The sequence below is a fragment of the Hakea prostrata genome, chromosome 5 (assembly GCF_041222555.1).
Source record: "Hakea prostrata isolate BN-2017 chromosome 5, UWA_Hpros_2, whole genome shotgun sequence".
In the NCBI taxonomy this organism is placed as follows: Eukaryota; Viridiplantae; Streptophyta; class Magnoliopsida; order Proteales; family Proteaceae; genus Hakea; species Hakea prostrata.
In genome coordinates this window covers 55,524,132-55,541,187 of record NC_142604.1, presented here as the reverse complement: position 1 = coordinate 55,541,187, position 17,056 = coordinate 55,524,132, and the positions used below count along the sequence as shown (strand labels likewise).

Sequence of the window (17,056 nt, the reverse complement as noted above, 5' to 3'; positions counted from 1 at the left end):
CTCCAACAATTCCCAAGTTGGAAGCATCCTCCAGTTGGTTGGTTCAAAGCAAACTGTGACGCCAGCTTCAAAGAAAGTGGACCAAATATGGGCATCGGGCAAATCATTAAAGATTCACAATGACGAGTGAGATTAGCAGCATCAGAGTTTAGTTGCTTTCAATCAACAGCAATTGGGGAGGCTCTCGCAATCAGACGGGCGATCCTATATGTTTTGGGAGAATGATTTGAAAAGGTCATCATCAAATAGGATTGCAAAGAAGTGCTGGGCTACATTCAAAATGTCGGTCCAATTAGAAGAGACTTAGAACCCATCATTGCAAATATCAAACATCTTACTCCATTTTGAACTATGTAATTTTAACTTTATTCCTAGACAGGTCAATTATGTTGTTGACCACCTAGCTAGGAAGGCTCAGTCTCTGGAGATGGCGACTATTTGGCCTACCTCGATTTTGCCGTCTGTTGAATGTAGATGTTTTCTGGAAGAAAAAAAAAAACCTGAAGCTTTCTTTATGAACAACCACAGGCTTAGGTACTTGTCTACTTAAGCCTGAGTCATGTTGCCGTCATTTTTGAGATCGATCAAAATCAAAAAGGAATGAAGGGAAAATAAATTTCATCTTATACCAAACTTGGGTTGACAAATTTGGTAACCCAAGACTGCCACAACTAAGTTCAAATGCTTTTCAATTCCTTGACCGAATGGGAAAGCTGAGTTGCCCACGCACATATGTAAATAAGTCACCTTATTCATTAAACACTCGCACCCCATTTTATCTTTAAAAAACACAGACACCCCAATCATTAAATAAACTCGTTCATTCTGTTAGTGAAATCGTTAATTTACTTTTTTTTTTTAAATTCCAAAAATACCCTTATTCTCTTCGTCTTCGCCAACGTCGTCACCAGACTGACGGTTCTTACTCCGTCCTTGGCCGTAATTACAAGGAGTATAATCTCTATGGCTTCTCTTCTTGGCTTCAAGATCACGTCACCAACTCTGAAAATTGGCCCAAGATCAGAACTTTCTCTCCCAATCTGATGTCTGCTCCAAGCGCTCCCAGGACTTCATCACCCCAGATCAATTCTTCATGGCTCACATCACCCCTCTTCAGGCAATTTTTAATTTCCTTCAAAATTCCCATTACCCACTTCTTAATCTTCCTTCTTACTTTGTCATCTAGAGTTGATGATTTTGTTATTTTGATGCTGACTGCTATGTCTGGAACAATGATCAATCTCAGCTCTGCTACAGTTGTAACGCCTGCAAAGGAGGAGGACTGTTGGGGAATCTGAGGCAGGAATGGAGAAGGGCTAACATCATCTTCTTCATCATCACAGTCGTCGCTCTGATTTGGGTTTACCTAATCGGTTGCAGTGCCTTCAAGAACGCCCAGACAGAAGACCTCTTCCGACGATACAAACAGGGTTGGGCTTAGGATTTCCCTTTTTCTCCCTTTTGAGATTAATAGCTAAGTGGCAAGACTTCTGAAAATCTTCAAGATTCACAAAACGAGCGGAGTTACCAGAGCAATCTGAAAGAAAGAGAAATCGAAGGATTTCTTCAAAGAGCTTCTCGTCGGATGGAATGGCGAGAGGTCCTTGGTTGTTGAAGCCGTACTCACTCTTCTTCCGCCTGCACCAGAAGTTTCCTGAACACCGGATGGTTCAGATAGGTTGTTCTCATCACAAACCTTCTACAACTCGAACCAACGCACGCTGCAACGTGTCCGGCAGGAACGTCGAAGGGGATATTCCGGCCACCCGATCTCATCGCAGCCAATGCCGCTTTTTGTCGCCATCGCCGCAGCATCTGCCGTAACCACACATCGACTCTCCGCTTCGCCTCTGCTTCCTCTCCGGCGGCTAAGCTACCTATGCTCTGTTTTGTCACCTGCTCTGATAAGCCTGCTTCTTCCACTAATTTTTAGGGCTTTTTATTTTCTTCTTTCATTTGTCACTGGATTCATTTCTGTTTCGATGAAAAAAAGCAGAGATTATTGTGAATTTCGTGTGTGTTGACAATCTGATTCGATGAAAGAAAACAGGAACTGAAACCCTAGTTCGAACGGAAGATCTTCCTGTAAAGAGGTACTTTAGTTCGCGCTTGTATCTGAAATTGTTTTTCTTAGCATGCGATCGTGCTGTGCTTTTCAGTCAATGCTGATTGGAAATTTTACTCTCTTCATTGGTGTGTTTCTATCTCCACAGTGTTATCCACCAGTATTAGAGTTATGGTAGAAAGTCTACCGGAGGTGAAGGTGGACAGGTGAAGCAGAGTGATCCGAGTGAAGATAGAGAATAGATAGGGTAAGGGCATTTTTGGAATTAAGGAAAAATGAACAGTGGCTTAATGGTTTTACTGACAGAATGGACTAGTGTGTTTTTAAATGAATGGGAGTGTTGTGTTTTTAAAACATAAAATGGGATGTCAGTGTTTTAAAGCTTTCATTTTGAAGTGTCAATGCAATTTGCTCTTTTTTTTTTTTTTGCCCGGTGCCTTGAAAAATAGGGAATAATGAAGTCAACTTTTTTCTTTCTTTCTTTGGTTTGACTCAAGTAGGGAATAATGAAGTCAAAGTTTTTTTTTTTTTCTTTCTTTCTTTGGTTTGATTCAAGTAGGGAATAATAAAGTCAACATTTTTTCTTTGGTTTGACTCAAGTAGGGAATAACAGAGTCAACTGAATAGGAAAGGTAGCTCAATCACTTCCATATCCTCCTGTAGAACTTCAAACTCATTCCTCTTCCACATTAAAAAGTGTTCAGTTCCATCATCTTTCCTATTCTTCTTTCTTCTCTCCATCAGATTTCTGCTTCTGTTGTTATAAGTTTCATTGCATTACATTCCTTTTCTCTTTCAAAGAAGAAAATGTCATCTGTGGGACAGCTTTTTGGAGGTTCCTGCCTCTCGGCTTTCCTTCAGGTGGCTTTTGACAGGTTTGCCTCTCCTGAGTTGCTCGACTTCTTACTGCGATGGGAAATTGATTTGGATGAAGTGGAATCACTGAAGCGGACAACAGTTATGATTCAGGCCTTATTAGATGAAGCTGAACTGAAGCAATTCACAAATGGTGCTGTGAAGCTGTGGTTGGACCACCTCAAGCAACTTCTCTATGATGCAGAGGATATATTGGATGAATATGCAACTGAACTTTTACACCTGAAATTGGAAGCAGCTCACCAAACCCAACAGGTACGCCACCCCATTCCTCTCAGTACTTCATCAACTGAAAGTAGTATTTCTTTTACATCGAACCATAGCATAAAATCTGCAATCAATGGCATCAATGGAACTTTAGAGGGAATAAAAGGCATCGGACCTAAGGTATGTAGTATTGCTGAAGAGCTGCAGAGAATTAAAAGGTTTGGATCAAAAGTAAGGGACATCAATCAGAGATTAAAAAGTGTAGCACAAGAAGGTGCTGCTCTTGGTTTGGTTTCCAGTATGGGATTTGGGTCCTCAAAGCCCTTTTTTTTCAGTCAAAGGCCACCTACGAGTTCTTTGGTGAATAAATATAAAGTTTTTGGCCGAGAAGAAGACACAGAGGAGATTGTTGGATGGTTACTCTCAGAAAAAACTGTCAGTCATGCCAGCAACAATGGCAATAATTTCTCAGTACTGCCAATAGTGGGCATGGGCGGAGTTGGAAAAACTACCCTTGCTCAACTTGTTTATAACAATGAGAAAGTCACCAAGCATTTTCATCTAAAAGCTTGGGTTTGTGTATCTGAAGATTTTGATGTGGTTAGGTTAACCAAAGAAATTCTCGAGTCAGCTACTGGTTCATCTCCTCCTTCAAATTCATTGGACCTGCTACAGCTGAAACTTCAAGAAGCATTGAACAAGAAAAGATTCTTACTGGTCCTAGATGACATGTGGAATGAGAACTATGAGAGATGGGAGGTTTTAAGCACTGCTTTTGAAGTCAGTACAATAGAAAGCAAGATATTGGTTACAACACGGAATAAAGGAGTTGCGTCAATCGTGCGAACTGTTCCAAACAACCATTGTTTGAAAGGTTTGTCAGATGAGGCTTGTTTTGCTCTTGTTAGAAGGCATGCTTTCATGGATGAAAATTCACATCATGCAAATCAGAAGTTGGCATTATTTGGACAAGAGATTGTGAAGAAATGTAAGGGTTTACCATTGGCTATAAAGACATTTGCTGGTCTTTTACGGGATAAAAGAGAGAATATTCAATGGAAAACTATTTTGGAGAATGAAGTATGGGATTTAAGAGAATCTGAGATTCTCCCATCACTCATGCTGAGCTACCATCATCTTCCTGCATTTCTGAAGAGATGCTTTACATATTGTGCTTTGTTTCCCAAAGGCTATGTATTCAGTAAGTTGGAATTAGTTGTCTTGTGGAAGGCAGAAGGTATAATTCAACCAAAAGGAAAGAAACGATTGGAAGATATAGGGGCTGAGTATTTTGATGAACTATTTATGAGGTCCTTCTTCGAGTTATCTAATCATTGTCATGCTCACCCGTTTGTTGACTCAACAAAACGACTTCAAAGATCATTTTTTGAATCATCTAATAACACAGGATTAAGATTTGTGATGCATGATCTGATCCAAGATTTAGCACAATTTGTATCCAGTAGAATGTATTGCAGAAGAGATCATGATGAGTCATCCCAAGTTCTAACTACAACTCGTCACTTGTCTTACATGATGGATAATTATAATGTTGACATGACTGAATTTGAGGCCATGAAAACCTTACGCACCGTTCTAACTCGAAATGATATTATAAGAAGTCCAAGGCACTTTTTATCAAACATGCAATTCAAAGTCCTTCGCGTGCTACGTGTCCAAATTTGTGATCCTGAGTTGCCTGATTCAATTGGCAAGTTGAAACATCTAAGGCTTCTTGATCTCTCATTTTCTGACATTGTCAAGTTACCTGACTCAATTGGACATCTTTACAATTTAGAAATATTGGCACTTCTTCAATGTGGGAAGCTTAGACAATTGCCTGAAAATCTGGGTAATCTCATCAACCTTCGATATCTTGGTCTTCCTGGAAACTGGAGCTTCCATAAAATTCCACTAGGAGTGGCTAACTTAACCAGCCTTCAATTGTTAATCTCAAACGAAGTGGGGCCACACAAAAAGTTATCTGAAGATTCTGAACTCAGTGGGGCAAATGTAGGCAATAATAAGCCAGAAGCTATGGTGGCCAAGCAACACCACCTTGGGTTACAACTGCACAACCTTACATCACTCCGAGTTCTTGTAATATCAAATTGTGAGAATCTAGAGGTACTATCCAAGGGACTACACGCTTTAGTATCTCTACGAAGATTAGTTATAAATGGTTGCCATGCTATTTTGTCGTTCAAGGATATAAGGTTGCCCATTGCGCTTCAAGAATTGAAGATTGTTGACTGCAAGAATCTGGAGTCATTACCCAATGAGCTACACACTCTAACATTTCTCCAAGAACTTGAAATTGAAAGTTGCCCTACTCTTGAGTCCTTCCAGGAAACGATTTTACCTATTGCACTTCAAGAATTGAGGATCTTCGATTGCGAGAATCTGGAGTCACTACCTAAGAAGCTAGACACTCTAACGTCTCTCCAAGAACTTGTGATTGAAAATTGCCCTGCTCTTCGGTCTTCCAAGGAAACAAGGTTACCCACTACAGTTCAAGAATTCAAGATCATCAATTGCAAGAATCTAGAGTCCCTGCCCACAAATTTACTGTGTAGCCTCACTTCCCTCCAGAGATTAGAAATCAAAGAGTGCCCTGCTCTTGAGTCCATTCCAAACATGGATTTACCAAATGCACTTCAGGTGGTTTCTGTTCTAAATTGTGGGCAGCTAAATATCTTGCAGAAGGGGCTGCTGAAACTGACGAATCTTAAACAATTGGAGATTGTGAATTGCTCCTTTCTTACAGAGTGCGAGAATCTTGAACCCCTACATACCTCAGGTCTTTATAATCTCACTTCTCTTTCATTTCTTACCATTGGTGGATGTCTTGCTCTCATTTGCATTCCAAAGGGTCTGCTTCCCACAAACCTTAAAGATTTTTGCATCAAGGACTGCCCAATTCTTGAATCTCTATATGATGGACTCTCCAACCTATCCTCTCTTAAATGTTTGGAGATCCATAACTGTCCAACGCTGGCACAACGGTACCAAAAGAGAGAAGCAGAAGAGTGGTCCAAGATCGTCCAAATCTCAAAGGTAATAATAGATGACGTATGGCAAAGTAGCATAAACACCACAAGTGGATCTGGCCTCTTATAGTAAAATCTACAGATGGAGAAGTACAGATATGCATTGCTGCTAATATTGAGGTATTTCTTCTTTAATCAGATACGAATGATTTCTTTCTATCCTAATCCTGTAATCAGTTATGTATGTCTTCTTTGATCAGATATGTATGGTTTCTTTCTAGCCTAATCCTATAGTCAGATATCTATTTCTTCTATAATCAAATACGCACCGCAGCTAATATGTATGACTCCTCTAATGTAAGAGAAACAAGAGATCGAATATTTTCTTTAAAAGTGCTCAACAACCAACAAAAAGCAGCATGGCTATTTCATGGAACTTTAATTAGCCTCAGATGGACTGCTATCTTTGAAAATGCTCTAAAATATATACAAGACATGCAATTGCATGGAACTATTGAGTATCTACAAGGCGTCACTTATCAGCATATCATTAGTTTTCTGAATACCAAAAAGCTTCAGTTGGTCAACAAAAATAATTGAAGTTCAGTACAGTATGGATCTGTTCTACAATTCAGCAGGTTATGTCGGGAAGTGTGTACACTTACTCAGCAGGTCATGTTTTTAGCTCTTTGCAGGAGTTTTGAAATTCCAAATGTGGGATTAAATAATTTTAGGGTAAAGAGTGTGGCCATCAACACAAACATGTAGTCCATCGAGATTCATTGATTATAGCAACAACACACATCTAAACACAAAACCTTCCCCACCTCAGACTATTCCATACTCCTCTTCCTTTACCCTACTCTTTCCTTCTTCCCTCTCATTTGAGGGCCTTGCTCCTATGCAGGGAAATGTTACAGAAATAACAGTAAGAGGAAAAATAATACTTTATAAGCTTTCCATTCTTTTTGCATAGTTTATTCATTCACTCTTTACTATCTGCATAGCTTTTCTGATTCATCAATCTATCAGTCACTGAATCATGTTACGGTCGTTATTACTTTCAGCTTCTAGTCTGGTTTCTAATTATGTTTCATCAGTGGTTTACAAATCAGAACTTGTCCATCAATTTCAGCATTCCTACTACTAGTTTACTCACCTAATAGTTTCAGTTTCCTGAATACTTGCTATTATGATTCTGTTTTAACATTTGATGATCCTGATTGGATTCCTGTTTTAAGAACTCTGGAGTTTGACCAAATTCAGAAATTCTAGTACAAGTCCACTTCTTCAAACCTTATTTTCTGGTTCTGATTTGTAAAACTTGATCCGTGTAACTGTTTATTAGTTCCATATCACTGGTTATTCATTAACTCTGTTGTCATTTATTTAGTACAAATCTGCTATCAATTTACCACTAAGTGTGGACTTTAAGTTTCCTAAACTGAGTAGGACTTGAATACACCTTCGGATTTCCCCACTTTTGGATTACTGAGAGTGAGATTTTCTTCTTTATTCTTTTATTGGTTGGCAGGTCTAGTTCAACATATTCCCCGTGATGGGGAGTCGAAGTCTTTTGTCTGGTGAAGCTGAGGGGATTGCATGTCACTTGGTGTCCCCCCAACCCCCCCCCCCCCCCCCCCCAAAAAAAAAAAAAAAAAAAAAAGTCTCCCTGTCATACTTAATTTCTCTTGAAGCTTTCCCCCTATTGTGGAAATTTCTGCAAGTTGAAGGATATCTTCAAGCACTCAAAGTAGTTGTTCATCAACAAAACAATAAATTGAATTAGCCCCAACCCCTTTCTTCTTCTCCTAAAACCTAATCCTCTACACCCCCAAACCTAGCTTTACCCTTCTCTTGTTATCAATTTCTGGAGACCTAAGACCTGCATAGCCCATTCTAACCAGCCTTCCCTTTGGATGGAATGCTCCTCTACTTACTTCGGAATGCTGAATCCAACCTGCAGCCCCAAACCCATCCTTCTCCTTTCTTTTTTCTGGTTTTCCCAATGCCCAAAATTCCCATAGACCTTCCACCATCAAAACAGGTTCAAACCAGGTTCAAACCTCCATTTCCAACCCCTCCAAATTTGATCCAGAGAAATCCTAAATTATCCTCCTTACAAAAAAGAGAAAGCCCAAACCTAGTTTGGTACCTGTTCAATCTAACTTTCCCAGCCATTAAAACCCATACACAACTCCCTCCCACCACCCCCCCCCCCCCCCCCAAAAAAAAAACAAAATCAAAACCTTCACTATGGGATTCTGCATCACTCACTAACCTCATTATTGAATGCTAGTTCTCATCAAAGCCTAACCCTAGTGAAGAGATAAAACCCGTTTTTACCTAAGCAAGCTCCCCAGTTCATCCCAGTTCCTGAATATTGGCTGCTAATGGGATCCTATCCAATCTATAGGACCACATCAGGCCTTGCCCATTCTTTCCTTCAACATTGGAAAGCAAAGCCTTAAGCACAGAAAAGAAAATAAAGGCATTCAGGAGCGATCAGAGGAGTGGAAGAGTAATTACATGCATTAATTGAAGAAGATGAATACCATTGCTCCTATGAGTACCCTATAGAGCAGGCGCTGGGAAAATGGTGACATAGGAGTACCCACTCTCCAAATGATATTGCCTCAAGTGAATGAGGGCTAGGAATCCATGAGCTGTAGATGAATAGCAGTTGGAAAACTTAGGGTTTCAGGCAGAACTGATTCAAGCATCTGTTTAGGGTCAAAACAGTGTCATAATACAGGTTCGATTTATTAGGTTAGGGGCCATGTTTCTGAATAATTTAGATAACGGAATGCTGGGCTATTTCCTCTTGGATACTGGAATTAGGGTTAGGGTGTCAAAGGCCTTGAATTAGGCTCGAGGAAGTGTAGGGTGAGGGTCTTAGAGGCCTCAGGTTAGGGCTGTAAGGAGTATAGGGTTAGGGTTTAAAGGATCTAGGGTTAGAGTTTACAGTTATATACTAAGGGTTTTCACTGTTTTAGAGTTAGGGTTTTAAAGTTTAGTGTTTGGGAATCAGGGCAGCAGGGAATTAGGGTTTTGGAAGGATGAAAAGGGCTGCAATTGGGATTAAGTATCAATGGAGGAAGAGGGTCAATGGATATGGTTAAGATTCTAATGGAGGGATGAGGAGATATGAAGATGGAAAAGTGATTGGAAAGGATAGGGTTTTCAAACAGAAAATAAAAGAGTGGAAGGGGGAATGGATAATGTGCTGACTTGTTACTGTTCTCTAACACGTCTTGTCATGGGGTGAGATGATGATGAAGTGATGGCAGGCTGCAAGGACTGCCGAAGGAGATCCTTCAATTAGAAACCCTAGATTTGCTTACTCGATCGCGTCAAGGTGGCAACTATGTACAACCTTTCCAATGTCTCATAAGGAATTTGGTCAAGATCCAATTAAGTACCTACTATCTCAGTAATACTGTGTCATTTATCAGAAGCGGCTCCTAAAGAGTGTATAATGCAGTAAATTACATACACTGAACTTTTAACAGATTATAGGTCTTGAACAAAGTTCAAGAAAATCGTTCACTTCTTAAAAGATCCAACAGAAAGAATTAGTGTTCCTTTCCATTTAATTCCAAAATCCAGCCTTCAAATAATCGAAAAGATAGGGAAAAAAAAAGATGAGATCTTATGATCATACCAAAATTATAGCAGGGAATGCAAAGTACTAGACTATAGTACTTCAAATACAGCAGGGAATGCAAAATAGAAGATTGAAACACTACAATTAGTAGTTAGTTGCATTTTCATACATGATTTAAGGTCACAACCTAATTTATTGCAAAAGGCTCCATCCAGAATCCATGAAAGCAACTCAAAGGCTGGTTAGAAAAAAGAGAGGAACTGCACACTCTTTCTCTTCATTGGGTTTGGTAGATAGTGGTAGCAGAGGCTGTTAACCTCCTCCTTGATTAAGAGCTCCTGTAAACTTCCTTTTGGTTTTTGCACCTTCAAATTCTGAATTCATCTCTCTTTTGGTCCATATCTCAATTGGATTGATTAAGAGCCCCTCCTTATTATCACGTAAAACACTAGGATCGATATCAATAATATTATTCTACCATGTTGGAATGTGAATTGAACTGGTTCTTCATAAGTAAGAGGTCAAGAGTTCAAATCTCTTTTGGTGCAGGGTTCTGCCCCTAAAATTAATGTCACCCCATGAGTACCCAATTTATCAGTTAGATCCCATTTTACTAGCACCTAGTCTTAGTGATAAGTAAACATAACTACATTTACCATTTTTGTTTATCTAGTTTATAACCCATCCTACAAAACTAACATAACTACATTTACCATTGTGATACTAATGAGACATGAATTGATTTTTATATGTAAACTTAAACTTCTTTAAATGCCAGACACACCAACAGTAGGGATCAGTTTAACCTGATTATTCTTCAGACGGAAAACAAAATTTCCAATGACAAAGAAATCAAAATACAGCCCAGTTGCCACAAGACTAAAATTGGGTATAGAATAATACGTACTTGTTTTCATACTTTCAAGTTGCAGATGCTAACAAAGAGTTGGGGTTCCTCTGTGCATGATAAAGAGACAAGTGAGAAAAGCTGCTAGGGATAGAATCAGACTTCGTCTGACCTAAATTGATTCTTTCAACTGTAGAAATGTCAAATCCATAAGCCGCTAGGGTAGGCCAATTACTTTGTAACCCAAACCTCTGGTAGGTACCTCTGATTTTTATCCTTCTTGTTTCCCCCTCCCCATGCTACCACATTTCTTTTGTAAATTAAATAAAAAATTGTTGATATTTAATAGTTAAATAAAATGAATAACAAACTAAGTTAGCATGAGAATAATGACCAAACTCCATCATAAATCAACTAAGTTTTTTTTTATTTTTATTTTTTATCATCATCGACAAAGGATTTACTTGGACTTATTGCCTCTGCATAGGGGGAGGGGAGGAAGGTGTGGTGGGGACAAAAGTTTGAACCCATGACCTCCTTGCATTTATTGGCTCTGCATAGGAGGTTGCAACTGTTGTGCTAGAAGCACATCCACACTATAGTGCAAGTAATAGGTTGTTCAAAAAAGAAATTTATATTTAGACTTTCTTCACCAAGACAAATTTTGTCATTTAGGCAATGTCCAATTAGCTTAGTAAATATATAAATATACACCTAAAAAAATCATCTTATAAAAACAAGGGTTTCTCTCATGAAGGGAAGATAGAACAAGGGTTTCTCTTGATCTCTCAACTTCCTCAGCTTCAAACTATGGTTTCTCTCTCGATCTCTCTAACTTCTATAGCAGAACGAAACAAGGGTAATCTTGATCCCTCTTAACTTCGTCAACTTCAAAACTATGGTTTCTCTCCTGATCTCTTTTGATCTCTCTAACTTCTATAGCAGAATGGAACAAGGGTTTCTCTCAAAGAGCCTTTCTAAAATATGTTTGATAGAGTACATATCGATTCGATGTTCTATATTTTTAATTGGTATTGCTGGACAGGTCATATTCATCCCTCCTGCTCTGCTGCATCCGCACATTTACAGCAATAGGAGGAATTGATGGCTATTTATTAAACTATTTTTTTTATATGGATAACACCAAGAGATAAGATCAAAATTGAAGTAAGTCTGTATGATCTACCAAAGGCAATTAATTTGTAGATTCCACAACTAAAGCTCCAATGTTTAGGTACTTTTTTCACCTTAAAGTTCTTTCTCCACTGGGATACAACTTACAAATCAAATTTCAAAAAACTTATTTTCTTAGGAGTCCCCTGGTGTATGCTTTTTGCGGATGATATTGTGTTGATTGATGAGACCCAAGTGGGGATTAATACCAAATTAGAATCATGGAGAGTAGTTTTGGAATCAAAAGGCTTTAAACTTAGTAGATCGAAGACAGAATATCTCGTTTGTAACTTTAGTCATGATCGGGCAAATGATGAAGTGGTGATACTTGACGATAAAGAGATTCCTCAGAGTGATTGTTTTAGGTACCTAGGTTCAATCATAAGTAAAAGAGGTGATTTAGAGGATAAGGTTTCCCAAAGAATTAAAATAGGGTGGATGAAGTGGAGAGGTGCGTCCAGGGTCTTATGTGATCGGCGTATTCCATTAAAGCTTAAAGGAAAATTTTATAGGATCGTTGTTCGACCAGCTATGATGTACGGTGCAAAGTGTTGGGCTGTTAAAAAGAATCATATAGATAAACTCAGTGTAGCAGAAATGAGAATGCTAAGATGGATGAGTGGCAAAACTAGGTTGGATAAGATAAGAAACGATCATATTAGAGTTGGTCTGGGAATTGCTCCCATAAGTGATAAGCTTAGAGAAAGTCGTTTGAGGTGGCACGGCCACGTTCAACGGAGACCTATAAATGCTCCTGTTTGGAGAAGTGATATAATCCATATTGAAGGAACTAGAAGAGCTAGGGGTAGACCTAAGATAACCTTAGGAGAAGTGGTGAGAAAGGATATGTATAGCTTAGGCCTTGTATCTAGCATGGCCTCGAACAAAACTGATTGGAGGGCAAGAATCCATGTAGCCGACCCCATTTAGTTGGGACAAGGCTTATTGTTGTTGTTGTTGTTATTTTCTTAGGAGTAAGTATGAATTAAGGTGTGAAATGACAATTATGTTAAATAAGGACTTCTGTTTCATTAGTATTTTGAGAAAAGTTGACTGAACCGTATTTATTTTGGGGTTTGGTGTTGATTTCTATTCTTCTATTCTAGGTACTTTTTCTGGTGGAATTTGTTTGTAGTGGGTGGTGGTTTTTGGTGCATGAATTATTGAAGAGTGTTTATTTTCTTCTCTTTTCTTTTTTCTCTTTTAGCCCTGACCATTTGGATCCTTTTGAGTGCCTAAGAGCATGACAAATACCAAGAAAGAACCCAAATACAGGATTCATACAATGGTTGTAATTTTGTGGAATAGATGAACGAAAAATGGGAGACAAGATGGAGATGCTATGACAAATCAAAGGCAAACCTATTTTTCTCATCTAAGTAGCTAAGGGTTTCACTGCTGCACTTTCATCAAATCCAAGTAGCCCTTTTTATAGTTAATTCTGTTATGAGAGTGTTTGTATGTCTCTGAACTATAGAATCAATGTCTGTCTTTTGTTTTCATATGGGTTTTATTTTACTGGCATGTATGACCCCCCCCCCCCCCATACAGTGATGGAATAAAAATCCATGTTTTGCATGCTTGAAGTGTGATCACTTTGATGCTTTTATCTTTTTTAAGTTATTCTTTCTATACCTCTTGTCCTAGAAACAGGACCTATGGCATTGTAGGAGCTCTAGAAGGCTGCCTCCTATATCATTGGGAGGTTAGCGGATCTTGGAGCTCCTCAATAGACTTGATGATCAAACTATAGTTGTTCTGGCTCTTGGGTGATCTGAGGCATTGGAGGGGGTCCAAACGCAAGGCATCAAAAGTGATCGCTTAGTGTTCATCAAGTTGACGGAGTTAGGAGGGGATGTTGAGTAACCTAGCAGCTTTTGAGTTGGATCCCTTGGGTGGATACTTCGGTCATAATCTTATTTCATATCAAATCCCAATATTGCGTTTGAGTTCCCTCCCTCTCTTTCTTTTTTAAGGTTTGTTCTTTCCATCAAAATGGTCAAGACCAAGCTTTTTGTATCTACAAACAAGCTTCTGAGTTGGTCTTACTGCTCTTGATCTTTTCCTTTTTGCCACAAAATCATGGATTGAATTAGCAGTTATTGTCCAATGTGTTTGATAGAAGTCTGGTCTCTCATGCGTGGCTTTGTCGCCATTTTCTATACTATAATTTTGAGCAGTAAAGCCACACATGAGAGACTAGATCAAAAACTTCTATTCCGTGAGAAACGATTCAATGTTCTGTTTTTAATTGGTATTGCTCCACAGTGAATTTTCTGAATTTTAATGTTTTTATTTTGGCTTGGGGTTTCTCTCTCGATCAATCTTGGTCTCTCTCGATCTCTCTAACTTCTATAGCATAACGAAACAAGGGCTGAAGGCACTTCAAGTCCTATGCCTTTAGTATATTCAAGGGCTTATAAGGTTGCGGTTTCTAAGCTTCTTCTCGCTTTTGGTGTTCTTCCCCTTGGACCACAAAAGTGCAAAAAGTCAATCAAAAGAACATTTGGTCACCCTACGTGCTGTTGAAATAGTATAGATGAACTCTGATTTCTTTTGGTGTGGTTTTTTTTTTTTTTGTGGGTGACAGATCACCAATTTGATGGAACTTGACTTGGTTTTCAACATGATGCAGGACATATCTTTGGGTGTTGCTCTAGGGTCTGCAATACAAATTTCTATCTTTGTAGTAAGATTAATACTCTCTAAATGTCAATCAATCTCTTTTTGACTCACCAAACAAAAGCCATTCCAATCACTTAGCCAACATAAATTTGGTATATGGTTCAGGTTCCTTTCACTGTATTGGTTGCATGGGTCATGGGTCTTAAAATGGACCTTGACTTCAACATCCTTGAGACCAGTTCTATTGCTTTGTCCATCATTGTTACATCCTTCACTTTACAGGTATATAGCCAAAAACAAAACAAAAATTAAATGAGAATCTGTATATATGTATATATCATCAATGTAAATTAAATAATCTTTGAAATAATAATTATTGACTTGCAGGATGGGACATCACATTACATGAAAGGATTTGTTTTCTTGCTTTGTTATTTTGTTATCGGAGCATGCTTTTTGTTCAGACAACTCTCCTTTGTAGGTAACTTACTGTAATTTTTTTTTTTGGGGTGAAGAACTTACTGTATTTCTAAAGAGATTATTGTCTTCATCACCAAACCTTATTCTTTATTTTCTTTGCTGATGGCAAACAAAGTGAATGCTCTAAGCCAATGATAGGCAGTCGGAAATGATGCATCATTTGTGAGACTGGGATTTAAGGTACTTTGTTCATTGCTTTGGTCTCATCGCAAAGTTTGGATGTTTCCTTATGCTTTTTTTTCATCTGAGGCAATTTGTTGGTTTAATTTTTGACTGTTGATGAGCATCACAAAGGTGTTTTTCTATGAGTTATTAGCAATGATATCCTCTTGTGAATCGTACAGAATGCTTATTTGTTGGCCTGTTAATTGCAGGTTGTCCTCTCACATTACACTGTTATAAACCATTTGAAATTTAGATTTTCTTGAAGGAGCTTCTACTGCTTTTGATATACTTTTCTCTTATGTGACTCATGTGATTGAAAGACTACCTTCAATTTTATAATCTATGTAATCATCTATGTTGTCTGATCATACTTTCTTATTTTCTTCAATATTCATTCTATAATAATGTATTTATATTAAGTTATGATTTGCAGCAACTCAATTTCTTAATTAGATAGTTGTCAACATGTGTTGGCATAATTCACAGTTTATTTTAACGTGTTTGGTGGGTGGGAAGAGGGGATTTTGGTTGCTTCACCTAATTAGCTCTATAGTTTTGATTTTCTTTTGTTTTTGGTGTTATTAGTATCTGGTCTATGATCTTTATACTTAATTGCACTTCATGATAATAGATTGATTCTCTTTCAAAATTTTGATAGATCAATGAGATATGTATGATACACATTTTGGCAACTCCAATAAGGTTTTGTATAATCAAAATTGTACTTAAGAAAGACAAAATAGAGGATTAAACTTGATCAATTAAAAATGACTTTTGTCCTCTTCAATCATCTTCAAAATTTTGTCCAAACCATCGATGTCTCCAAGCAAGAATTTTCTTTTGGTTCTTTCCTTCTGGAACCTTTACTTGCATTAATTGAGTTGTTCGCCATGCCACTGTGAATCTCATTTGTATGTGGTGGAACCAGGTAGTAAATTATCTGTTGTTATCCTCTTATGCTGAAGTCCCTTGGATGAATCCATCTGTAGTACCTTATTATATTAGTAATCCATGACAACATCTTCACTGTATCAATTTCTTTAACTCTCTATGTATGCAAATATTTTCTTTTGAGAAGGTAGTCTCATCAAGAACTTAGTACTTTCACCCAACTAAAGAAAAAGAAAATCAAGAAAGTAATCCTTGAGTTTTGTTATTCCCTAATTAAACCATCCATTTTTTTTCAAATTTTCATTGCAGCAAGTCTTCCTATTGTTGCACCCCCTCTTGGAGAAGCTCCGCTGCTGTGGGTCACTACGGACAAAAGGCTCGTTCTCTGTTCTATACCAATCGGCCCAACAGGTGGCAACAAGCACTCTACTGTTGGATGGATGGGTGGCAACAACATTCAGGTATAACTTGCAGCTTTATTTTGCTTCTCCATCTCCCAGTTTTTTAACACCAGCATCTTTTTTCCTATGTTACTTCTCTACTTCAACAGTTTCCCTTCTTAATTTCTTCCGGTGTTCCTTGTTACTTACTCTCTCATACATGCACACATGTCCAATGTAGATGAAAAGCATCTGAGTTGTAACCCACACCATGTCCATTTCCCTTACTGAGTCAGGTTCTTTCAGTGGGGGTGGGGGTGGGTTGCAACTTACAAGTAGATCATTGATTTCATTATTTACAATCTTTCTCTAGATTTTATTTTTCATTCTTTTAGATGTGTTTGAACATTTGATTTTACAGATGAGGAGGCTGGTGGAGGAAACCGACTTTTGGGATTTATGTTTGAAAATTTTGAAGACTCAGGCAATCGCAATGTTGATTATCTTGATGAGGCAAATGGCCTGCTCCATTAGCTCTTATCCTTATACAATCCAAGTATAATTGAGTATATTTTTTGTTGTACTGAAGATCCGATGATTGATATACGTTATCGAAAGTGAAATATTCCTGGATTTGGTGGCAGTTTTCTATGATTCCCTGGGATTATTGGAAGTGCATTCATCTATGTATACAATAGAGCATAATTAAAACAGTGGTTGGCATTAAATATGTTAATTTCAGATTTGTTT

At 38.2% G+C, this 17,056-nt stretch overlaps 1 protein-coding gene and 1 pseudogene across 4 annotated transcripts in view; both read left to right on the top strand.

Annotated features, from left to right (window-relative positions):
- Positions 1-427: 427 nt before the first annotated feature.
- Positions 428-2,473, top strand: LOC149016669 (tetraspanin-2 pseudogene; annotated as a pseudogene). Its single transcript, XR_016173588.1, has 3 exons — positions 428-470; positions 833-2,093; positions 2,214-2,473. The product of XR_016173588.1 is annotated as a tetraspanin-2 pseudogene (transcript).
- The window catches only part of LOC149016663 (putative disease resistance RPP13-like protein 1), an 81,760-nt gene continuing 67,176 nt past the window's right edge, over positions 2,473-17,056 (top strand). The window contains exons 1-6 of one of the 3 annotated variants that reach the window (XM_089154738.1): positions 2,473-6,318; positions 14,401-14,454; positions 14,556-14,871; positions 14,986-15,050; positions 16,236-16,387; positions 16,728-17,050. In XM_089154738.1, coding sequence (XP_089010864.1) covers positions 2,873-6,268 — 3,396 coding nt within the window. In that variant the 5' untranslated portion in view covers positions 2,473-2,872 and the 3' untranslated portion in view covers positions 6,269-6,318; positions 14,401-14,454; positions 14,556-14,871; ... (1 more) ...; positions 16,236-16,387; positions 16,728-17,050. Of the gene's footprint in view, positions 7,673-14,400; positions 14,455-14,555; positions 14,872-14,985; positions 15,051-16,235; positions 16,388-16,727; positions 17,051-17,056 lie in introns of those variants that run through there. The other 2 variants (XM_089154739.1, XM_089154740.1) reach the window with 2 other exon arrangements.